This window comes from Tachyglossus aculeatus, chromosome 2 (assembly GCF_015852505.1).
Source record: "Tachyglossus aculeatus isolate mTacAcu1 chromosome 2, mTacAcu1.pri, whole genome shotgun sequence".
NCBI classification, from domain to species: Eukaryota; Metazoa; Chordata; class Mammalia; order Monotremata; family Tachyglossidae; genus Tachyglossus; species Tachyglossus aculeatus.
The window spans coordinates 78,947,823-78,974,377 of record NC_052067.1 but is presented as its reverse complement, the minus strand read 5'-3'; the positions used below and the strand labels follow the sequence as shown (position 1 = coordinate 78,974,377).

General features: G+C 43.7%; 1 protein-coding gene across 3 annotated transcripts in view; it reads right to left on the bottom strand.

Moving 5' to 3' along the window:
* The window catches only part of NHSL1 (NHS like 1), a 187,064-nt gene that overhangs the window by 71,284 nt on the left and 89,225 nt on the right, over positions 1-26,555 (bottom strand). For all 3 annotated transcript variants that reach the window (XM_038760182.1, XM_038760189.1, XM_038760197.1), the window contains exon 2: positions 8,729-8,881. In XM_038760182.1, coding sequence (XP_038616110.1) covers positions 8,729-8,881 — 153 coding nt within the window. The remainder of the gene's footprint in view (positions 1-8,728; positions 8,882-26,555) is intronic.

Sequence of the window (26,555 nt, the reverse complement as noted above, 5' to 3'; positions counted from 1 at the left end):
CAAGAGAGGAAAAAATTGCCTGGGCATAATTGCTACCTCAGCTGTTAAAAATATCATGTGAAGCAGCACTTACTCCTACTTTCACTTAAGCTTGGATATTGTAGAGCCTGGATATTGTAGATCTTGTCCCAAATACTTAATATTCTTATTGCTGTCTATAATATTCTGCTGGTACAGGTTTGGAGGTGTTGGAAAACTCACATCCTGACATATCTCTGAATCTAAACCTCATCCTCTTTTTTAATAAAACTTAAACTCAACACTGCATTAAGGCAGTAAGCTTCATAGAAAAGGACTGATTATCCACCACTGGAGTTCACCTCAATATGACACATATACAGTCATTAAATAGCTATAAAAAGGTTATAATTAGTAAAAATAGTACAATGTGCCTATCTAGAAAGAAGGCTTAATTAAACGCCTTTTGGCCAGTGAGGTGTGTTGGCTATTTTCTTAACTCGATGTATTCAAAAAGATGATCAATGTTATCCATTTGTTGTTTTTAACAAAGACAAAAACTAGCATATATAGTGTCAGCAGTAGTCCTATTTCACCTTTTGGGACCCACAATTTGTTAGAGATGAATCTGAATATCAATGCATATTCCAAAAAGGAGGCAAAGGGTGTGTGTAGGAACTAGGCATAAACATATTTCTATAGAAAGAAATTGGATCGGCTGGGATGTCTTTCCCAATAAATAAATCATGGGCCTAACCACAGTAAGATGCAGTCGGTGTCCAGTTGCTTGACACTCACAGCCACGCCTGTCTCAGTTTTCCCAATATACCAAAGAAAAAAGAAAATTGGGGCTTTAATGAGTATTGAAAAGTAATGAACAGCACCAGTTACTGGGACTTACCACATATAACAATGACTTTCAGAGAAGTAAAACTTTACTACATTTAATATGCTATTATATGAAACACCAACTGCCTGTTGACCACCCCCTTCTCCTGGAAATATTATCTAACGTTGGCTTCACTGATAGTGTCTTCTTGTGGTTCACCCCATTCCCCCAAAACCTCCAATGGTTGTCCATCCACTTCCTCAAACAGAAACTCCATACCATCGGCTTTAAAGCACTCACTCAGCTTGCCCCCCCACCTCCGATCTTACCTCTTTGATTCCTACTACAACCCAGCCCGCTCACCTCGCTCCTCTAACACCAACCTAATCATTGTACCTCATTTCATCTAACTTCTTGCCTCCGATCCCTTACTCATATCTTCCCTCTGGTCTGCAACTCCATCTCTCTTCATAGACAAGAGCTCACCAAGCTCCCCATCTTCAAAGCTTAACAAAATCATATTCCCTTCAAGAGACCTCATTTCTCTCATTTCCACTACTCCCTGTCCCTTCTGTGTCATTCTTACACTTGCATCTGTACCTTTTAAGCATTTGACATTCACCATGCCCCCAGCCCCAAAGAACTTATGGATCAATCAACAGTATTTATTGAGCATTTACTGTGTACAGAGCACTGTACTAAGTACTTGGGAGAATACAAGAAACACATTCCCTGCCCACAATGAACTTAGAGTCCAGAGGGGGAGAAAGACAGTAACATAAATAAATTATGGATGTGTACAGAATTGCTGTAGGGTTGATTGAAGGGAGCAAATCAGGGTGAAGCAGAAGGGAGTGGGAAAAGAGCGTTTGGTAAGGGAAGGCCTCTTGGAGGAGGTGTGCTTTCAAGAAGGATTTGAAGTGGGGAGAGAGATATGAAGAGGAAGGGTGCTCCAGGTCAGAGACAGGACATGGGCGAGAGGTTGGTGGTGAGATGGATGAGATCGAGATACAGGGTATAGATAGGCATTTGAAGAGCAAAGTGTGCGGGCTGGGTTGTAGTAGGAGAGTAGCAAGGAGAGGTGGGAGGAGGTAGAGGTGACCCAGGGCCTTAAGGCTGATAGTAAGGAGTTCCTGCTTGATCTGGAGGTGGGTGGGCAACCACTGGAGGTTCCTGAGGACTGGGGAAACACAGACTGAATGTTTTTCCAGAAAAACGATCCAGGCAGCAGAGTGAAATATGGACTGGAGTGGGAAGAGACAGGAGGTAGGAAGGTCAGCAAGGAGGGAGAGGAGCTTATTTTCAGGTTGGTCTCCCCCTCTAGACTGTAAGCCTCTGGTGAGCAGGGAAGGTGTCTATCAACTCTGATGTAGTAAACTCTCCTAAGCACTTAGTACAGTGCTCTGCACACAGCAAGCACTACTAAATGTCACTGATTGATTCTGCTCGATAGATTGTTCCCTGGAGATTTAGCTCCATGCTAAGGGATTGCCACTTGCCCAGCGAGTGGATCCTCAGGCATTAATTGGTATGTGATGAAAAATATCAGATTTACTATATTTTCATTATAAAGTGTCAAAACACTTCCCACACCAGAATTATAATCTTAGTTTTGTAGTTGAGTAAAATCACTAATTTGGGAGCAGCCCAAAATCTTAACCCTATCAAAAATTATTTGGGCTCGACAGTCTCTTGCGAGTTAAATTCACATGGCCATAGTATGTAAAAACATCCTTTGTCTTGTACTTTTTAAACTCAGGATTCTAACTAGTGCTTGAAGTTTTCCCCACCAATAAATCTGCCCATTAAAAATTTCCTCTTTGGTGGTGCCCACTTGCTGAAAAGATCCTTCTTGAGTGGATAGCTTTAGGCACTTGAGCAATTACTGAGATATTTCTCTTTTAAAAATAAAGTGCAAGTTCAGACAAAGCCAGAAGTGGTGGCGTTCAACATTTATAGACATAAGTATGAGAACTGGTAAAGACAATGAAAACAGGCATGAAGCTTTTCCATTCTAATTAAAGAAGAAAAATACACCAATTCATCAATTTACATTTCAAATTGGAATACTGTATATATTCCAGGAGATTATTTCCTCATAATTCACCTAACAGGATCTGAACATTCAAACCGTACACAGTAGACAGAGCACGGGCTTGGGAGTCAGAGTCTGAGTTCTAAGTCTGGCTCTCCCACATGTCTGCTGTGTGACCTTGGGCAAGTCACTTACCTTCTCTGTACCTCAGGTACCTCATCTGTAAAATGGGGATTAAGACTGTAAGCCCCATGTGGGAGAGGGATGTTCCAACATGATCTCCTTGAATCTACTCCAGTACTCCAGTGTTTGGCACATAGTATGTGCTTAATAAAATTATTATTATTATTTATATGACGATGGTAGTATTTTTCACCCAAAGAGGAGGAGATGCTCTCCATTTTTCAGAGATGGCTGTTCTATCCCAAAGTCAAAAGACCTTATCAGAGTAGCCTCAGGGGTTTGTACTGGGAATACGGCCATTTAATATTGCTATTAATCATCTGGTAGAGAAACTGGGAAGTGGTTAGAAAAAAGCCTGTTGATGGGGTGTACAGGTGATTCATTACTAAAATCGAAGGACCATTAGAAGACTTTTGATCAATTGATGTATTCTGTGATGGTGGGTAACCTAAGAACAGATGAAATTTAACCAGAGTAACTGTAAAATGATATACAGAGGCAAAGCCTAAACAAGCTTTTCAAAGCCACTGATAGCCTCAACTTCCAGAATCCTGGGAGACCGAGAATGACACTCTAATGGCTGTCTTTGTAAGCTGATAGGATAATTTGAACACTGTAAATTTCAAGGAGAAGGAGGGAATATAATCATGTCTTCAAAACAATAGCACCCTGTTGTTTGGAACCCAGAATCTAGTCAATCTCACTACCTAAAAATCATGCATGGGGATGAGGTTGGCTAGAGGTGAAGAAATAGAGGAGAAACTAATAAACTGACCTTTAGGAATGAAAGAGGTGGTTTATTGCATATCACAAGACTAAAATAAATTAGACCAGACCGGCTCCTAATAAGTAACCAGACGTTGATCAAAAAGAATTTTTAAAATGGAAAATGTGACTCATAACAGTGTCCCTGGACTTTACAATATGGACACTCTCTACCACCTGATTCCTCCTAGCTATAATGTCAGAAGTGTGAAAAGATGATGAAAAAGCCAGTGTGTTAGTAATGTTTAAGGTGAAAAGTTTAAAAAGAAAAATCTATCTGCAGAGCTGGAATAGGTAAAGATAGAGAGATCGTTCAGAAATGTCCAACACCATTTGAACCACTGGCGGATCAGCAGTAAAACGGAGGGTGAGAGTCCACTGCAACTGTCCGGACCTTAGCTCCGGTGAAATCGTGAGGCCTGGGCAGCTGCTCCACTGGGAATTACTGGAGCAGTAATCTGCTCCTCTGCCGCTAACCTCCTCACTGTACCTCGTTCTCGCCTGTCCCGCCGTCAACCCCCGGCCCACGTCCTCCCCCTGGCCTGGAACGTCCTCCCTTCACACATCCACCAAGCTAGCTCTCTTCCTCCCTTCAAAGCCCTACTGAGAGCTCACCTCCTCCAGGAGACCTTCCCAGACTGAGCCCCCTTTTTCCTCTCCTCCTCCCCATCTCCCCTCCCTACCTCCTTCCCCTCCCCACAGCACCTGCATACACGTTTGTACAGATTTATTACTTTATTTATTTTACTTGTACATATTTACTATTCTATTTGTTTCGTTAATGACGTGCATCTAGCTTTAATACTATTTGTTCTGACGACTTGACACCTGTCCACATGTTTTGTTTTGTTGTCATCTCCCCCTTCTAAACTGTGAGCCCGTTGTTGGGTAGGGACTGTCTCTATATGTTGTCAACTTGTACTTCCCAAGTGCTTAGTACAGTGCTCTGCAAACAGTAAGCGCTCAATAGATACGATTGAATGAATGAATGAATGACTTCAGCACTGGGGTAGATGCAAGGGGATCAAGTTGGACATGGTCCCTGGGGCTCCCAGGCTAGAATCTTGTCTGATTGGGGGGTTCAGACCGGGGACTCGATGGTGAGGAGTCTGGGCCAGTCCTCAGTGTCACTGGCTTGAGGACTGCTATGATGTGTCTGGAAGGAGTGACCCAGAGACAGCACCAGGTGTGGTGGGCGACTGGGCTGCAGTCCAAAGGCATCCTCCGCTCCAGTAGGAGATTCAGCATGGCTCAAGGCAGGGAGAAGGCCTGGGGCAAGGTTTGGGGGGCACAGAGGGGGACACAATGAAAAGGCTGGCCTGGGTTCTCTTTGCCCTAGTTCCTTTGGCTGGTGAAATGTGGTAATAATAATAATGATAACAATTATGGTATTTGTTAAGCACTTACTGTGTGCCAACCACTATTCTAAGCACTGGGACAGACACAAAGTAAAGAGGTTGTTCCATTTGGGGCTCACAGTCTTAATCTCCAATTTACTGATGAGGTAACTGAGGCACAGAGAAGTTCAGTGGCTTGTCCAAGGTCACACAGCGGACAAGTGGCAGAGCCAGAATTAGAGCCCACGTCTTCTGACTCCCAAGCCCACGCTCTTTCCATCATCATCGTCAATCGTATTTATTGAGCGCTATGTGCAGAGCACTGTACTAAGCGCTTGGGAAGTACAAACTGGCAACATATACAGTCCCTACCCAACAGTGGGCTCACAGTGGCTTTCCACTAAGCCACGCTGTCCCCGGCCCAGGGCCTGTGGGGTTTCCATGATCCTCATCAGGCTGTGGATCAAGTTAAAGAAGCTCTTGCCCCCTCAGCACCCTAACCCTCCCAATATTGTTATATTGTACTCTCCCAAGAGCTTAGTACAGTGCTCTGCACACAATTAGCACTCAGTAAATACAATTGGCTGTCTGACGCCCAGTGCCCACTCACCACCATGGTGATTTTAAGTGCCTGTCTGTAAGAGAAAATTTCTATCACCCCACAAGGATAGGACTGAAAATGTAATGATTTGAAGAAGACCACCCAAGGTCTGTGCTGCTCCAGGCCTCGGTCATTGGGCGTTTCCTTGAGTTGTCAACTTACAAACTCTAATTTTAAACTATTAGAAGTAAAATTTTTAATAATGATAATTATGGTATTTGTTAAGCATTTACTATATGGCAGGCCCTGTTAGACATTTGCAGAACCATCCATTCTGTTCTTAACAAATAAAGTGTCCTTTTCAAATGCTGGAATGATAAGACCCAAAATCCTTTACCATTTCACTTGAGAGGCAGTGTGGCTTAGTGGAAAGTACACGGGTCAGGTGAGTCAGAGGAGCTGGGTTCTAAACCTGGATCGACCACTTGCCAGTTGTGTGACCTTGGGCATTGACAATTTTTCTATGCCTCAGTTTCCTTACCTGTACAATGGGAATTAAATAATTGTTCTCCCTCCCCCTTCAACTGTGATTCCACATGGAACAGGGGCCGTATCCAAACTGATTATCTTATATCTAGAGAAGCAGCATGGCATAGTGGATAGAGCTAAGGCTTGGGAGTCAGAAGGTCATGGGTTCTAATCCCAGTTCTGCCACTTGCCTGCTGTGTGACCTTGGGCAAGTCAATTCCCTTCTCTGTGCCTCAGTTATCTCATCTGTAAAATGGGGATTGAGACTGTGAGCCCCAAATGGGACAAGGGACTGTGTCCAACCCAATTTGCTTGTATCCACCTCAGTGCTTAATACAGTGCTTGGCACATAGTAAGTGCTTGACAAATACCATAATTATTATTATTATTGCTACCCCAGTGTTTAGTACAGTGCAAGGCACTTAGTAAGAGCTTAACAAAAATCACAATTAATATTATTGCTATTTCTCTGCCCAGGTTTCACAACCCCTTCTGTGCTAGTGTGAGTCTCTTTATTCTGGAAGTCAAGGTCCTTTGGCCAACTTGATCCTGCATATATGGCCTCCCTAATCTTTCTGTCTCCTCCATTCCTTCTCATTACCAAGTCAAAGAAACCTGTTGTTGGCTCCTTTTGCCTCATTATTGTCTGATTATCCTTGTTTTTCTTCCCATTACCTCACTGAGGAAGTACCTCTTTCCACTACTCCCCCCAAATCTCACTCCAGGCAAGAAGCCTTCTTTGATTAAACCAAATCAAATTAAATCCTGCACTTGCATTCTTTATTCACTCCTCCTTCAGCCCCACAGGACTTATGTACATATCCATAATTAATTTCTTTATATCAATGTCTGTTCTCCCTCAAGCGCTCAATAAATACGATTGATGATGATGATGGAATGTCCCCTCTCATCTTATCTGCCCGACAATTACCCTCCCCCACCTCAAAGCCTTACTGAAGGCACATCTTCTCCAAAAGGCCTTCTTCAACTAAGCCCTCCTTTCCTCTTCTCGCACTCCCTTCTGCATCACCCTGACTTGCTCGCTTTATTTACCCCCCTCCCACCTCCACAACATTTATGTACATATTTGTAATTTACTGACTTATATTAATGTCTGTCTCCCCCTCTAGACTTCAAACTCGTTGTGGGCAGGGCATGCGTCTGATTCCCCGTACTGTACTCTCCCAAGCGCTTAGTACAGTGGTCTGCACACAGTAAGCACTCAATAAATACGACTGACTTCTGCACACAGCAAGCACTCAATAAATACACTTGATTGACTGATTGACCAGGAGGACGAGGGCCCCGCCCTTCCTACAAACTTCAGTTTTGCAGTTAATCTTTTCACGGTAGGCACTTTGAGTTGAACCAATCTGAAGTTTTAAAATTGAAGACTTGAAAAAATAAATCCCCAAATGATGATAGAAATGAATGGTAGTACTACTGATAATGTGTGGGGATGGGTGTATGTTGATGGGGGTAATCTGTGCAGCTTTGTGCACCTTGCCTAACTGTCCACATTGTCCCATGCCTACCATTTTAGAGTTCCAAAGTTGGCAACCCGTGGTCCACGAGTCATAGTTACCTCTTGGAAGACCCATATGGGCCTTGGCGAGTGCTAATCCTGCAGTGAGGAAGAGTCACCTGCCAGGGTTATGATGCAGCTAGGCCCCAACGAGCAGTTAGCAGGTGGGTAGCCTGACCAAGGTGGTGGTAATAGGAGCAGTAGTAATAGTGGTAATAGGAGGAATACAAATAGGAGTGGTAATAGGAGTATTTATTAAATTCTACTGGGTGCAGAGCTCCACACTGAGTGGTGGGAAAGAATATGCTAGTGGAAATTACACATAGTCTTTGTCCCATGGGGGCTCACAATCTAAAAGTTCTCTGGCCTCTACCCCTCTGGCTCCTCAAAGGGACGGTGGCATTTGATCTCCCTGACTTTGCCATGGAGGCTCTCAGCCGGTGGTACTGCACCCCTCCCTCAGCCCCAAAGTATTTACCTATATCCATAATTTATTGATTACCCCTCTAGACTGTAAATTCCTGTGGGCAGGGAATATGTCAACCAACACACTGTTATATTGTTCCCTCCCAAGTGCTTAGTACAGTGCTGTGAACAAAGTGCTCAATAAATATGACTGATTGACAGCTCCACCTCTCCTGCCCAGCCCCAGCTATGGGGAAGCAGGAAGGTCCAGCTAGTCACACCTCTGCTTCCCTCCCCTCTCCTTTCCAGTGGGGAGAGGGGGGACAAAGGACGACATGGAAAAGGTGACCACGTTGGCAGCCACGGCGGTGCTATGAAGCGGCTGGGGCATTAAGCGTGACATAATAGCATCATCATGCTCTGCCATGCTCAATATGGCGATTCCATTTGGCTCTTTAGCACTAAAAGGTGATCAGCCCCTATTGTAGGTACTCTAAATAACCAAATAGAATATGGATACAGATTACTCTGCATATGAATTAATACTGAGCATGTGACCAAAAACCACAATTTCTAGAAAGACTGCCTGCTTGTGCAGAAAAATAGCTGACAAGTTTCTTACCTCTCAGGACCGATTTGAGATTGAGCTTGGCTTGGCGGTGTAAGTCCTCCACACAGGGTGGCCTCGTGGTGGGAAGAAACACATTTTCCTGCTGGTGCCAGGGAGCTGTGTAATGGACCGTCCATCTGCTCTCTTCTTCTAGGTTGGACACAGCTAGAAAGAGAAATAAAGAAAAAGGAAAAGATAAGCAAGTGACGGGTCCTGGGTCCTAAGTCTGTTGGGTTAAGACAAAGGCAAGTGGGTTGGCAAGTGAGTTGATGTGTTATAGTTCTGGAGGAAATCTAGGATTTTGACATATAACTCCCAGAAAAATCTCTAACGCATTTTAAGTTCCCTAAGCAAAAAGCTTACTCAAATTTTTTGCAACTCTCTTGTTTCTTAATATAGAAAATGATAAGGACACATCTTGCCTATTTGCTTGTTGTCAGCAAGGAATTTGTCTACCGACTCTGTTATACTGTACTCTCCCAAGTGCTTAGTACAGTGTCCAGCAAACAGTAAGCATTAAACATGAGTGACTGATTTAGCTCCATCAACTATACTCTAGCAATACGACTAACTAGCAAGCATTACATTTCCCATTTCACGAAAAAAGTGACACTCAGCAGGCTAAGTTACAGAAAACTTAAATTTTCCTTTTCCAAACATTGCCTAGAATGGGATTATAAATTGTGGTAAACTTTTTAATTCATTGTTTAAAAAAAATCTTAACAGTGGACACCAAAGAAAAACTTAAATTTCTTGTTATTGTGGAGTTCATGCATAGAGAAGCGGCTTGGCTCAGTGGAAAGAGCCCGGGCTTTGGAGTCAGAGGTCATGGGTTCGAATCCCAACTCTGCCGCATGTCTGCTGTGTGACCGTGGGCAAGTCACTTCACTTCTCTGAGCCTCAGTTCCCTCATCTGTAAAATGGGGATGAAGACTGTGAGCCCCACGAGGGACAACCTGATCACCTTGTATCCCCCCCAGCACTTAGAACAGTGCTTTGCACATAGTAAGCGCTTAACAAATGCCATTATTATTATTATTATTATTATTCATTCAATCATATTTATTGAGCGCTTACTGTGTACACTTCAGTAACCTTAAATCAACAAATGATTCTTCATTTAGGTTCTGGTTTGTTTTTCCTAGCTGTACTGGACGATAGAACACCGACCACTGTCAGACTGAACTAATAACCCCTGCTCCATCCTCCAGGGTTCTCCTATAGCCTGACCAGCTCCCCACTCTAAAACTTGAACTGGGTCCAGTCCAGTACTGGATTCCAACACAGAGTCACATATAGGTTTTTGCCAAGTGGGATTGGTGCATGGAGTAGATGCTGAAGTAGTACTAGAAGGGGCAGAGCCCCTGCAGAACAATTATTAATGATACACCAGTCTTTCCCACTCAATTACCTTGTCCTCATCTTCCCCTACGAATCTCTGGCATTTGGTTCTTTCCTTTCTTCCTCACCCTATCTCCACATTGCTCACACTGCTCATTTATTCTAACCCATAATGTATTGCTATAGGGGAAATGCGGAGATTAGACGATAACATTTCATAACAATTCAGTTGGATGCAATAGAAACAACCTTTACAGGACTCTCCCAAACATCATGCTGTCACTACTGAAAACAACTCTGGCCTGGATGGCCCACAGGTCTAATTTTGCCTTGGCAGTTTGTAGTGCTCCAAATTTTTTTCTCTTCCCTACTTTGCAATGCTACCTGACCTAAGAAAACCCTTTGCAAGTGGAAAAAAAATCTTCAAAAATTATTGAAAACAGGTAAACTTTTAAAGTGACACCACACACACACAGACATACAGTAAAGGGTCTAAACACAACTGGCATACCATACTGTTTTGCTGTCATCCGTTTTTGCCATTTTACTAAATAAATAATTGCAACTATATGTCAAGATGCCAGTTTTGAAACCCAAGATCCATGAGAGCATCCAATAGGTCTTCTGACGGAGCTTAGTATAGAAGAGCAAATAATGACTTAGCTGTGCGACCTTGGGCAAGTCACTTAACTTCTCTGGGCCTGTTACCTCATCTGTAAAATGGGGTTAAGACTGTGAGCCCCACATGGGACAACCTGATCACCTTGTATCCCCCTCCAGCGCTTGGAACAGTGCTTTGCACATGGTAAGTGCTTAACAAATGCCATCATGATTATTATTATTACTGACCACTTACTCTATCCTAAGCACTATGCAAAGTGCTGAGGAAAATACAAAACACGTGAATTCAGACAAGGTGTGCAGAACGGTGCCTTGCAAGCCAGGGCACTCAAATATTGGCTTGAGGATATTGTGGAATGACATCAAGTTTATAATAATGTAATCAAACTAGAGAATTTGTCCAGCAAGGAAAAGTTGAACTCAAGGCACAATCTGCATTTGCTAATATCATATTCAAATAAGAACAACTTACAGGTCTCTACCTGACCAGACTTCATCCTGCTATATATGGAAGCAAAGGCCAGCACATTCACCAAAAAACTGCTATGAAAGAGCAATTGTTTCTCCTTTCATACACGTTATTACTGTCCACACAGACTCGAACTGAATCACTCAGAGAGAACTCCAATAAGCAGACGACAAGAGAAATGCCTAAGGTGTCGTTCTTTGTTGCTCCTGCCCAGACCACAAATCAGGTAGTGCATCTCTGGAGCTTGATTAAAAACAGTCTAAAGCCGAGATCTTATTTACCCCGCAAAAGCTGCCTACACTTGAACGTTTTATTTGCACATAAACAGAGAAGCAGCACGATCAAAGAGTTTAAAACAAATGCGGGTGCACCATAGCCCTCTGAACTTTATAATGAACATGGTTCCTCTAGACGGAGTTTAGCAAGCAGCCGGTGCACACGTGCGTTTCGACAACAACACAGCTGAGACTACACAAAGACTTTACAGGATTATCCCTACCTAAAACATGAAGTAAATCACACTCCGAAGCTCTCTTGTCACATCAGCATTTGACAAAAACCAAAAGAGCACATCAAGGGATATACAAAACCATAATCAAGTTTCTTTTGGTTGACAAATACCACCCAGGAGGGAGATGCAAAAAAGAAAACCCACAACAAAACACCCAACAATCCTTTCCATCATATTGTCCTTACAGTCACAGTAATATATTCACGACAGACAAGTTTCTCTAAAACAGGTTTTAACCTCCTAAAATTCCATCACCTTCTTTCGATCCATCTTTTCACCGGTGGGTGAGAAGGGGGAGAGGGAGGAAAAGAATTACTTACTCTTCTTCTTAAAAAGTTTAATCAAGGATTTAATCTTTGTGTTCAAAAAGACCACCATTTCCAAGGTGGGCTTGGTGGAGTTCCGGAGTTTGGAGCCCCTAAGGAGGAAGGCGCCGCCAGGCAGGAGGCAGGATTGGGTTTTGTGCTTTTCCAAAGCTCCCAGATCTTAACTTTGCCCCACTCCTGTCTCCATGGATGGAGCGCATCAGCCCTTGAGGACTAACTTGGCGACTGCATTTACCGAACTGATGGTTTTCCAGACTGGCAACAGTCCTTGAACCTGAAAAGCTCCTTCTGCAACTTAATCCGGGAGGCTGAGAGCAGTCAGGGGTGGGGGAAGAAAAGAGGGAGGGAGGAAAAAAAAAGAAACCAATCCCTGTGTTTGTTTGCATGAAACTCCCACGGGGCCTTCTGCCTCTTTGCTCGTCCATTCGGATTTCTCTCCAACAAATGGGAGGTTTCCCTCCTCGTGGCTTTCCCGGGCCCTTCGACAAACCGGGAAGGCGTCAAGGTGTTCTTCTTTTTTCCTTTTCTTTGCTTTAGCAACGGGGTTGCGGGGATCCCGGGCGAAAAACCTGGAGAGCTCCTTCTCAAGTCTGTGCAAAAAAATATAAAAAGGCCTGGGGCCGCGCCTTTCTACTCGGTTTTCTCCAACACGCCCCGTTTTGGGGTTTTTTTTTTTTTTTTTTTTTTTTTTTCCCCGATTGTAACCGCTTTACAATAGAGCTGCCTCTGTTGACTCCGACGCATTTTTGTGCAAATTAATTGGCCTTTTCTGCCCTGCCCCTTCTTTGGCTCTGCGTTTCAATCAGTCGTATTTATTGAGCGCTTACTGTGTGCAGAGCACTGTACTAAGCGCTTGGGAAGTACAAGTTGGCAACATATAGAGACAGTCCCTACCTAACAGTGGGCTCAATCGATCACAATCATTGAGCACTTACTGTATGCACAGCACTGTAGTAAGCGCTTGGCACAGTACGAGTTGGTAGACACATTTCCTGCCTATGATCTCAGTCTGGAGGAGGAAACTGACATTAACATAAATTACAGATATGTATATAAGTGCTGTGGGGCTGAGGGAGGAGTGAATAAAGGGAGCAAATCAGGATGATGAAGAAGGTAGTGGGAAAAGAGGAAATGAGGCCTTAGCTAATGATCTCTAACTGATTTTCAACCACAAGCAGCCTTTCTACTCGGTTTTCTCCAACACGCCTCGTTTTGGGTTTTTTTTGTTGTTGTTGTTGTTGTTTTTCCGGTTGCAACAGCTTTACAATAGAACTGCCTCTGTTGTCTCCGACGCATTTTTGTGCAAATTAATTGGCCCTTTCTGCCCTGCCCCTTCTTTGGCTCTGCATTTCATTCATTCAATTGTATTGATTGAGCGCTGACTGTGTGCAGAGCGCTGTACTAAGCGCTTGGCAACAGATAGAGCCGGCCCGTACCCACCAACGGGCTCCCAGTCTAGAAGGGGGAGACGGTCAACGAAACAAAACATGGAGACAGGTGTCAAAACCGTCAGAATAAATAGAATTAAACCTATATTCATTCATTCAATCAATCAATCGTATTTATTGAGCGCTTACTTTGTGCAGAGCACTGTAGTAAGCGCTTGGGAAGTACAAGTTGGCAACATAGAGAGACAGTCCCTACCCAACAGTGGGCCAATCGTATTTACTGAACGCTGTGTGCAGAGCACTGTACTAAGCGCTTGGGAAGTACAAGTTGGCAACATATAGAGACGGTCCCTACCCAACATTGGGCTCACAGTCTAGAAGACTGCACAACATTAACAAAATAAATAGAGTAGTAAATATGTACAAGTAAAATAGAGTAATAAATCTGTACAAACATATATACAGGTGCTTTGTGGAGGGGAAGGGGTAAGGCAGAGGGGGGATGGGGAGGAGAGGAAAAAGGGGGCTCAGTCTGGGAAGGCCTGCTGGAGGAGGTGAGCTTTCACTCGGCCACGGGGCCAGAAGTGGAAAGAAGTGCCAGTAGAGAAGCAGCGTGGCTCAGTGGAAAGAGTATGGGCTTTGGAGTCAGAGGTCATGGGTTCAAATCCTGACTCCGCCAATTGTCAGCTGTGTGACTCTGGGCTCGTCACTTAACTTCTCTGGGCCTCAGTTCCCTCATCTGTAAAATGGGGATTAAGACTGTGAGCCCCACGTGGGACAACCTGATCACCTTGTATCCCCCCAGCGCTTAGAGCAGTGCTTTGCACATAGTAAGCGCTTACAAATACCATCATTATTATTATTATTAAGTGGCAATTTAGCGGGCCCGGGGTTGAAAGAACATCGGTTCTTTCGAATGTGGTGTTGCAGAAGGCTTTTGTGCATCCCGTGGACTGCCCAAAAGACCAACGAATGGATTTGGGGGCAGATAATAATAATAATTGTTTATGTTAAACGCTTATATGTGCAAAGCACTGATCTAAGCACTGGGGTATAACAAGTTAATCAGGTTGTCCCACGTGGGGCTCCCAGTCTTAATCCCCATTTTACAGATGAGGTAACTGAGGCACAGAGAAGTTAAGTGACTTGCCCAAAGTCACACAGCTGACAAGTGGCAGAGGTGGCATTGGAACCCACAACCTCTGAATCCCAAGCCTGGGCTCTTGCCACTACTCCATAAGTGAAACCAAAGTGGTCTTTGGGAAAGCCAAATGACTCGATTTAGATTAGCATATTTTGGACACATCATCAGGAGGACTGATTCTCTGGAGAAGACACTGATGCTAGGAAAAATCCAGGGAAAACATGGAAGAGTCAGACTAGTAGCTAGATGGATAGAAACCACAACAACGACAACAGAAGAACCATTAAGAAAGGTTGCGGACAGGACATTCTGGAGAAAGTCTATCTATGGAGTCGCTTGGAATTGGAAACAACTCGATGGCAAATAACAACAATAATAATAATAATAATAATAATAATAATAATAAAGGGTAGGCTAATTTACATCCCCCTGTCACCATGAACTCAAAACCCCTCCCCACTTTGTGTGAATAGCAAGAACCTGTTCATATACATAATAATAATAATGGCAATTATTAAGCACTTACTATGTGCAAAGCACTGTTCTAAGTGCTGGGGAGGTTACAAGGTGATCAGGTTGTTCCATGGGGGGCTCACAGTGTTAATCCCCATTTTACAGATGAGGCAACTGAGGCCCAGAGAAGTTAACTGACTTGCCCAAAGTCACACAGCTGACAATTGGCGGAGCCGGAATTTGAACCCCTGACCTCTGACTCCAAAGCCCGTCCTCTTTCCACTGAGCAATGCTGCAGTGCAGGTCTCCAGGTATCATTATTTGTGACCCAATTTTGGTGTTTTCCCCAAAGGGCAGAGGGTCCTGGAGTCATTTTTTTAATGGTATTTGTTAAGCGCTTACTGTGTGCCAGGCACTGTACTAAGCGCTGGGAGAGATACAGATAATCAGGTTGGACACAGTCCACGCCAATTCAATTCAATACTGAGAGCTCACTGTGTGCGGAGCACTGTTCATTCATTCAGTCGTATTTATTGAGCCCTTACTGTGTGCAGAGCACTATACTAAGCGCTTAGCTAAGCTCTAAGCGCTTGGGCGAGTACAGTATACCAATAAACGGACACATTCCCTGCCCACAACATGCTTGCAATCTAGAGGGGGAGCCAGACATTGATATAAATAAATGGCAGATATGTACATAAGTGCTGTGAGGCTGGGAGGGGGGACGAATAAAGGGAGCGAGTGAGGGTGACACAGAAAGAAGGGGAAGAAGAGGAAAGGAGGGCTTTGCCAGGGAAGGCTTCTTGGAGGAGTTTGCTCACAGTCTTAATCCCCATTTTACAGATTAGCTAACAAGCACAGAGACTGACTTGACGGCACAATAATAATAACTGAAGCACAGAGAAGTGAAGTGACTTGTCCAAGGTCACACAACAGACAAAGGGCAGAGCTGGGAGTAGAGCGCAGGTGCTTCCAACTCCCAGGCCTATGCTGTATCCACTAGGCCGCACTTCTTCTCAAGCCCCAGGTCCCCGTATGGCACCGAACCAAAATACAGATGTGCCGTGATAGTTCCCCACTCCTCAAAAACCTCCATCAAGCAGAAACTCCTGATCATTGACTTCAAAGCAGTCAATCAGCTCTTTGCTCATATTCTCACTTGTCTCCCACTCCATCTCAGCTTGCAAGCTTCGCTTCCCTCAAGCTAACCTGTTCACAGTAACTCTTGTCTCTCTTGCCACTAACCTCTTACTCAATCCCTCCCTTCTGCCTCAACTCCCTCCCTACTTCAAATCAGGCAGACCACTGCTCTCCCCATCTTCAAGGCCCTTCTGCAATCACACTCCTCCTGAAAGCCTTCCTGGATTAACTTCACAGTCCCATCTTATCGCCGCCTCCCCCATTTCCATTCAAGTACTTTCACATCACCTAAATATTGGATGCTCAAACTTGGACCCCCCACCCTTCCAGCCTCCCCCTGCCTGTAATTTATTTTTATGTCCGATTCCCCTGCTCAACTATAAGCTCCTTGAATGCAGGAATCCTGTCAACCAACTGTATTGTACTCTCCTAAGCGCTTAGTACAATTGTGATGGTATTGACACCTATCTACCTGTTTTGTTTTGTGGTCTGTCTCCCCCTTCAAGACCCCCTCTCCATCCCCCCCATCTTGCCTCCTTCCCTTCCCCACAGGACCTGTATATATGTATATGTTTGTACATATTTATTACTCTATTTATTTATTTATTTATTTTACTTGTACATATCTAGTCTATTTATTTTATTTTGTTAATATGTTTGGTTTTGTTCTCCGTCTCCCCCTTCTAGACTGTGAGCCCACTGTTGGGTAGGGACTGTCTCTATATGTTGCCAACTTGTACTTCCCAAGTGCTTAGTACAGTGCTCTGCACATAGTAAGCGCTCAATAAATACGATTGATTGATTGATTGATTGACTGTCTCTATATGTTGCCAACTTGTACTGCCCAAGCGCTTAGTACAGTGCTCTGCACACAGTAAGCGCTCAATACGATTGATTGATTGATTGATTGTCTCTATATGTTGCCAACTTGTACTTCCCAAGCGCTTAGTACAGTGCTCTGCACACAGTAAGCGCTCAATAAATACAATTGATTGATTGATTGATTGCAAGTCTGTTGTTGGGTAAGGATTGTCTCTATCTGTTCCCGATTTGTACTTTCCAAGCGCTTAGTACAGCGCTCCGCACACAGTAAGCGCTCAACAAATATGATTGAATGAATGAACTGCAGGGGGATATAATAAACCACTAATTCAAAACATTTAGTGAAAGGAGATATTAATCGAGACAGGAAAACCTTTACTAGAGCCTTCCATCTAGGGCAGACACTGAAATGTTTGTTTCTGAAACAAGCTTTTCCCTCTACTGTCTAAATTATTTTTGGGGATAGGGGGAGGTGGTAAGAAAGGACCAAGTTAAAAAAACCCATCAGATTTCCTGTTGTTATTGTCGTATTGGCCAAATTCTGTCTAATTTAAGAAGATACGTGATTAGCCAGAAGTGAAAATAATGCCTCAGCAACATTAGGCTACACAATACAAAAAGATATACCAGGAAGTAGTCCTAATACATCAAGATAATCCTGCTCCTCCTCCCCTCCCCAACACCCCTACTCCCTCCCTCTGCTCTACCCCCTTCCCCACCCTACAGCATTTGTGTATATTTGTACATACTTATTATTCTATTTATTTTATTAATGACGTGTATATATCTACAATTCTACTTATCTATTTTGATGCTATTGATGCCTGTCTACTTGTTTCGTTGTCTGTCTCCCCCTTCTAGACTGTGAGCCTGTTGTTGGGTAGGGATCGTCTCTATCTGTTGCTGAACTGTACTTACCAAGCACTTAGTACAGTGCTCTGCACACAGTAAGCGCTCAATAAATACAATTGAATGAATTGAATGAATGAATGAACCTGCCTTCAATCAGTGATGAAAGGCATTATCCTTTTGGATCCACACCGGTGCCAACCAAGACTCCTTGCCACACCCACACCCCACCCAGGGCACAGCCCCAGATGCCATTTCCCATACTTTCCTGTCATGATCACCATCGCCCAATAAAAGGAGTAAGCAGCTGTACTAGTGACAATACCACACAAGTGGGCATACCCACATCTAACTCTAATAATAATAACGGTATTTAAGTGCTTACTATGTGCCAAACACTGTTCTAAGTGCTGGGGTAGATACAAGGTGTCAGGTTGTGCCACCTGGGGCTCACAGTCTTAATCTCCATTTCACAGATGAGGTACCTGAGGCACAGAGAAGTCAAGTGAATTGCCCAAGGTCACAAAGCAGACAAGTGGCAGAGTTAGGATTAGAACTCATAACCTTCCGACTCCTAGTCCCATGCTCTATCTGCGCCATGCTGCTTCATACAACTCTGTTGTACTGAATCCTCCCAAGCACTTAGTACAGTGCTCTGCACACAGTAAGCACTCAATAAATAGCACTGGACTACAGAACAGCTTTTCCACCCCTCAACCCTCTTGTCCCTTCCAATACTCCTGTTCAAATCTCGCCAGGGGCAGAGAGATGTGGCAGACACGGCAATGCTACAGGCTGAACACATGAAGGAAGTAAACATACTTATTTCCAACTGGAATCATTTAAATGTACCCCAAGCAGTGTTAGACAGGACGCTGCTTGTCCCGTTCAATTGTCTCAGAAGACGACGGATGGGATCTGGGTCAAGTTTTGAAAACTTTGGGACAGACGGCCTGCCAGAGGAATTGATTATAACGCTAGGAGTCTGCACAGCTTCACTTTGCTGCTCTCTTCCCTGCAGTCATGTTCCTGTTTTGAGGCAGTGAGAGCAACAATTTGTTCATTTATTCAAACGTATTTGTCGTGCTCTTGCCGTGTGGAGAGCACTATATGAGTAGGTGGTCAAGGGTGAAGCACATTGCAAAATGCACGCAAGGATTTTAACAATAATAATAATAACTGTGGTATTTGTTAGGCACTTACTATGTGCCAGACACTGTTCTAATAATAATAGTAATAATAATGATGGCATTTATTAAGTGCTTACTATGTGCAAAGCACTGTTCTCAGCGCTGGGGAGGTTATAAGGTGATCAGGTTGTCTCATGGGGGGGCTCACAGTCTTCATCCCCATTTTACAGATGAGGTAAGTGAGGCACAGAGAGGTTAAGTGACTTGCCCAAAGTCACACAGCTGACACTTGGCGGAGCCAGGATTTGAACCCATGACCTCTGACTCCAAAGCCCGTGCTCTTTCCACTGAGCCACGCTGCGCTGGGGTAGGTACAAGCAAACCGGTTTGGACACAGTTATGCCAACACCATAGTCCTGACGCAGTGGGCTGTGCCATAGATCAGCAGGTTGTTGCCACGGTACACACGGTGGTCTATGGTGCCCAAATTAGCTCTTTTCAGCATTTATCTTTTCAGCCTGCCCTCCGTAGTTCTTTAGTCAAAAACCTTGATGACCCTCCCGCTCCAGCCCCAGCAGACATGTCTGGCTGTCCCCTCCACCACCACCATCCACCCTCGAGGTGTTGACTGTACTTATACTAAAAAAAAAGTAATGGGTGAAGGTAAATGAAGATGACCTGCTTATAGTGATTCTACCCCCAAGCTTAGAACAATGCTTGGCACATAGCAAGCACTTAAATACCACACACACACACAAAAAAAAAAAAAATGGAAGAACAAATGAGGAACAGTGCCTGGCACAAAGTGCTTACCATTAAACACACAAAAAAATCCCCCTGACTCCATGTTTACTGACAAGTGAATGACTGTCCAATATCTTTTTTGCTGTTTGAATAAAAATTTGGGGGAGTCAAAAAGCACACCCTTATAAAACTATCTGAGATAAAACACAGCTTTTTCTATGATAAAGTGTGTGTAATTACAGCTCCAATATAATGTGGATACTATTTTTTTTAAGTCTAGAGTGGAAGTGTCTTCCAGCCTAGCTCATCTTCTGCCATGCGCAATCTCAACATGGCACAGGAGGAAGGAAAGGGAGGAGGGAGATGGACAGAAAAAGGATTACAGCTTTATTACAGTTATCAACTGTTCTCATCTCGAAGAGTCAAGTCCAGTACATAGAATCAGCAGTAGCAGATGTGATCAGTTTTTTTTTTTTAAGTTCTGTGCTTAACTTAAAGGAAAATGCATCTTCAACTTTATAGTACACTCCTCAAGTACTGGAAATAGGCTATTGTCAGACTCACATTTTGGGAGACAGCGGCTGTCTCAAACCACAAACCAAGATTTAAACCAGAAAATCCCCGTTTGTCACATCCCAATTTATTTAGTCTCTCTTCCCAACTGCTTAATTAGTGGATAGAGCCTTATTACCACCTGGAGCCTGTTTCTAAGAGGAGGAGCAAGAAGTAACCTCACTCCACTAGTGCTAGGAAGGAAAAAAAAATTGTGTGTCCACTGCTTCCCCGCAAAAGAGCAAGGATTTTGACTCCATCCAGGATCATCCCTTACTATTGCAAAAGGTAGTGAATCTGTGCATTTTATTCCTGGAAAATGTTTTTTTCTTTCTTCCTCTGCAGTTTCCTTGCCAACTTCAAACAGGACCCCTAATTGGATGCTTTGAAAAATACCACGGCTCTCACCTAAGGAGGACTGTAATACAGCATTCCTTCGAGTTTGTCTTAAGTACTACTATTGTCTAGCACCTCCTACCACTGGGGATGTGGTTTCCAGACCTTCTTTCCCATTCCATGGACTGCAATGGAAAACTGCCAATATATATTGTAGAGCTGAGATTTCCTGATTAAATGAAATAGTAAGAGCCCATCAATTTCAAAACTAGGCAGAAAGCATTGCATTCTCTTGTCTTTGGTTCTTGTAGATGAAGACAGAAATTTGTATTTAAGTGCATACTTGTACTTCCCAAGCACTTAGTACAGTGCTCTGCACACAGTAAGTGCTCAATAAATACAACTGAATGAATGAATATGTGCCAAGCACTGTGCTAAATGCTGGGGTAGATACAAGTTAATCAGGTTGGACATAGTCCCTGTCCCACATTGGCTCACAGTCTTAATTCCCATTTTACAGATGAGGTAACTGAGACCCAAAGAAGGGAAGTGACTTGCCCAAGGTTACACAGCAGACAAGTGGTGGAGCCAGGATTAAAAGCCAGGTGCTTCTGATTCCCAGGCCCGTGCTCTATCCACTAGGCCACAATGGTCCCTATGAGGCAATGATGAACCTTTTCTACGCACACAGGTATGGCTCCACTAGACCCCAATGGATTCCCCAACAGAAAATTGTTCTTTCCTCAGATCTGCTACTTGCAACTCCTACTACGCATTTTTCTTTATCCTCTTTGTATCTTAATCTTTTCAATGCTTCTGCTAAAAAAAACCACCTCCCTTTTATTTGCTGCACGCTAGGCTGAGCCACTTGTAATCAGGCAATCACATTTATTGAGAGTTCACTATCATCAATCGTATTTATTGAGCGCTTACTGTGTGCAGAGCACTGTACTAAGCGCTTGGGAAGTACAAGTTGGCAACATATAGAGACAGTCCCTACCCAACAGTGGGCTCACAGTCTAAAAGGGGGAGACAGAGAACAAAACCAAACATACTAACAAAATAAAATAAATAGAATAGATATGTACAAGTAAAATAAATAAATAAATAGAGTAATAAATATGTACAAACATATATACATATATACAGGTGCTGTGGGGAAGGGAAGGATGTAAGATGGGGGGATGGAGTGGGGGACGAGGGGGAGAGGAAGGAAGGGACTCAGTCTGGGAAGGCCTCCTGGAGGAGGTGAGCTCTCAGTAGGGCCTTGAAGGGAGGAAGTGAGCTAGCTTGGCGGATGGGCAGAGGGAGGGCATTCCAGGCCAGGGGGATGACATGGGCTGGGGGTCGATGGCGGGACAGGTGAGAACGAGGTACGGTACTATGTCACTGTAATCAGGCAATCGTATTTATTGAGCACTTACTATGTGCAGAGCACTGTACTAAGTGCTTGGGAGAGTTCAATATAACAATAAATATTGTCTCTACTGTTACCCAGCAGCCTGCTGCCACTTGATTCTCTCCCATAGAGTCCTGTCCAGGTGGGACCTGACCCCTGTGTTATATAGTTTCCAAGACCACGGGGGCAGGCCAAGGGCAGCATCCATAAGAAGAATAATCATATATGTGGTACTTGTTAAGCGCTTACTATGTGCCAAGCACTGGGGTAGATATAAGCTATTCAGGTTGGACACAGTCTCTGTCTCACATGGGGCTCACACTCTTAATCTCCATTTAACAGATGAGGTAACAGGCACAGAGAAGTGAAATGACTTGCCTAAGGTCACACAGCAGACACATGGCAGAGCAGGGATTAGAACTCATATCCTCTGACTCCCAGGTGAGTGCTATTTCCACTAGACCAGCTGCTTCCCATCAGAAGGGACACCTGGGCCATTTACAATTCAGATGGAACTCACACATCTGAATTGTACATGGGCTGGATCCATCAGACCGGGCCATAAATTTCCACCAGGGGCTGAGTTCTCTCTTACTGAGTCTTGAGAACTCGTTCTGTGCCCCCTGCTTGCAAAAGCCTCTCTTCGGTCCACCGTACATGATCTATCTCCCATTCCAAGATAAGCCTGTGTTGTAGCTGTGTCTCTTATAACTATTACTTTAAAGATCCTAAAGGTCTGTGATTCTTGCTGCCATTTGATGACGTTTGACTGTGTTAAGTACTCAAGAAGTTCATCCACAAGTCTCACCCAAATACAGTGTTGGATGCTACTTAGTTTTGTCTGAAATTTCATAATAGCACTAATGCCCTGCTCTATCATCGAAGGTATTTTTTGAGAGCTTAGTAAAGTGCTCTGCACACATTAATCACTTGGGAGAGGACAACAGAGTTGGTAGACCTCCCAGAGGACCCACTAGTCCTGCTAGCTTTGTTTATTACCTCAATCAGTACATTAGTGGACCAAGAGATGGAAAACAGCCACAGAATTCCACGACTGCCTTCAACCCTTAATAGCAACACAGATTCTTTTTCGAAGGAATGTACAAAGTTTCATATTTAGGGTGCTGTCTCATCTATCTGTTAAGTTTATTGTTTCTGGCTGTAGGCACCCACTCTGTGAGGCCCATAATAATTATGGTATTTATTAAGCGTATACTATGTGCCAGGCATGTACTAAGCACCAATAAACATGGCATAATGGGTGGCCACCCATTTGCTTCACCATCTCAGGCTTTGGGGCTTGTTCGGCCCAACCCTTGGAATCAGAAAGGAGCCACAAGTGTGGGCTTCTTTACTCCTTGCCCTCTGCGGGCAGAATGTGGTCTCTGACCCAGGGACCCGTGGGGGTGAGCCAATCAGTCCATCCTATTTATTATTTCTCTATGTGTAGAGCACTGTACTAAGCACTTGGGAGAGTACAATACAACATCCCAAGGAGGTAAACTGTTCTCAATCACCTCCACCCCCAGCCAGCCCCTACAACCAATAACAAGCAATAACCCAGACAAAATTGGGCTAGCTGAGACCGAGTTGCCAGGGGTGGGCTATACACCGGGCAGAGGATAGGAAGAACTAAGCAATGGTGGCCAAAGAAGAGGCCATTGCCATTTTTCAGGAAGCTCTATTCATTCATTCAATCGTATTTATTAAGTGTTTACTATGTGCAGAACGCTTTACTAAGCGCTTCCTCCGGAACCTCTAATCTGTAACTCCCTGTGGGCAGGAATTGTTTTCTATCTATTCTATTCTACTGTACTCTCCCAAGTGCTCAGTACAGTGGTCTGCACATCGTAAGCGCCCAATACCATTGATTGATTGATTGATTCTGGGGCCAGGTATAGGGAGTTCTTGCCCCCACACTGAGGCTCCATGAGGAGGGTGCATCTTCCTGCCTCGTCCATCTCAATCACCTCTCCTATCTCCTATCAATCAATCAATCGTATTTATTGAGCATTTACTGTGTGCAGAGCACTGTACTAAGCGCTTGGGAAGTACAAGTTGGCAACATATAGACAGTCCCTACCCAACAGTGGGCTCAATCGATCACATTCATTGAGCACTTAACTGTATGCACAGCACTGTAGTAAGCGCTTGGGACAGTACAATACAATAGAGTTGGTAGACATCTTTCCTGCCTATGATGAGATCTCAGTCTAGAGAGGGAAACAGACATTAACATAAATTACAGATATGTATATAATATGTAATATATACACATAATATGTATATAATATGTATATATTAGAGAAGCAGCGTGGCTCAGTGGAAAAGAGCCCGGGCTTTGGAGTCAGAGGTCATGGGTTCAAATCCCGGCTCCACCACTTGACAGCTGTGTGACTTTGGGCAAGTCACTTCACTTCTCTGTGCCTCAGTTCCCTCATCTGTAAAATGGGGATGAAGACTGTGAGCCCCACGTGGGACAACCTCATCACCTTGTATCCCCCCAGCGCTTAGAACAGTGCTTTGCACATAGTAAGCGCTTAATAAATGCCATTATTATTATTATTATTATTATTATATAAGTACTGTTGGGCTGAGGGAGGAGTGAATAAAGGGAGCAAATCAGGATGATGAAGAAGGTAGTGGGAAAAGAGGAAATGAGGCCTTAGCTAATAATCTCTAACTGATTTTCAACCACAACCAGCCCATGCTTTGCTCCTCTAATGCTAACCTATTCACTGTACCTCAGCTTGTCTTTCTCACTGCCAACCTCATCCTCCCTCTGTCTGAAACCCCCTCCCCCTTCAAATCACCACTCCACTCATCTTTAAAGCCCTACTAAAATTGTATCTCCTTCAAGAGGCCTTCTGTGACTATGTCCTCACTTTCCTGTCTTAGCTCTTAGCTTATGTCCTTGAGTCTGGCCTCTTCAAGCAATTTGATACTCACCCCTCCCCAAGTCTCACAGCACTTATGTATGTACCTATAAAGCAATCATAACAGACTTTGTAGACGAGGTCCCAGACCACAACTAGCTTACAGTCTAGAGAGGAAGACAGGCATTAATATAAATTTTCTATCCATATTTAAATAAATATCTCCCCCACTGGACTTCAAACTCTTCATGGGCAGAGACTGAGCTGATCAACTCTATTCTCCCAAGTGCTTAGTAAAGTGCTCGGCACCCAGTAAGTACCATTAGTGATTGATAGATTTTCAGATTCCCTGGTGAGCAGATGGCCCCTCCCAGTAGGAATCTGAAGGTGGTTGAGAGAAAAGTCCTACTTCTTGGACAGGTGTTCTGCAGCTCCAGAGGACCATCCTCCTTTACTTCTTCTCTGAGTTGCTTGTGCCCAGCCCCGCCACCCGGCAGCAGCAGTGGAAGTGAAGAAGCACCTGTGAATACCTCTTCCTCCCTTCTCCTAGACCTTATACTTTCCTGTTGCCCTCTCCCTCCCCACCCTTTCTTCCCTTTACCCTCAGACTATGCTTTTTACTCCCACCCTACTCATGCCCCAAATGAAAAGTGGGCACCCTTGCTCCTGGCCAAATGAAGAGGGTGATAATAATCATTGCCTGGAAATATGAATGTTGAAGATAAAGCCCAATGAGGAAACCATCCAGACGACCTGACACCTGTCCACATGTTTTGTTTTGTTGTCTGTCTCCCCCTTCTAGACTGTGAGCCTGTTGTTGGGTAGGGGCCGTCTCTATATGTTGCCAACTTCTACTTCCCAAGCGCTTAGTACAGTGCTCTGCACACAGTAAATAACTACAATAATACAATAAATACGACTGAATGAATGAATGAATCATATAAAATGGAGATTCCAAGTGCCCAAGCTAAGTAACTCAACTGAATCTTTCCAAAGAGACTTTTAAAAAAGGACAACTTGCAGCACTACCAGACAAGGTAACAGCTCGAGAAAGACGAAAAGTGACTGGGAAAGACTAAGCTGATGTACAGAGACTATCAAACCCACTCGATTTTTGTGAAGAATAAGGCAAATCAACAATTAGCACTAAAATCACATGCTAAATACTAATTAGTAACTTTTTTCACCTTTGAATAACGTGGGATCTTCAACAATATTTTCTTTTTGGGGGGTAGTTTTGGGTTATTTTTGGAAAATATGCCAGTCTAACAACACTGCTTAAAGACTTTAAAACATTTTGTTAATCTACATATTATTCAACAGGATTACAACACTGCCTACATAGCGATATACCCATCCCCCTGCCATTCCTACTAGGATTAAGTTTCCAAATGACCTGTTCCATTACAGGCTGCAGTATTGTTGTCACTCTCAAACAATCACATCACATAAGAGGTCTAGGCCTGGAGGATAAAAAGAAAAGACAGATCCTGGGAATATTTTCTGAATAACAATTCAGAGGGACTACAAATGAAAGTTTTTTGCGCATGTTAATTACATAATCAGTTCGATAGAACACTGTATAATTTAGAAAAACGAGATTAACAAACAGCTCTTCGTATCTATCCACAAGTATACAACTATACAATTATATAATAGAGTATATTGTTATCTCATTTTTCAACATCTCCATGAACTGTTCTAAATGAATTTAACGTATTGAGAGTCCTGGATCTTC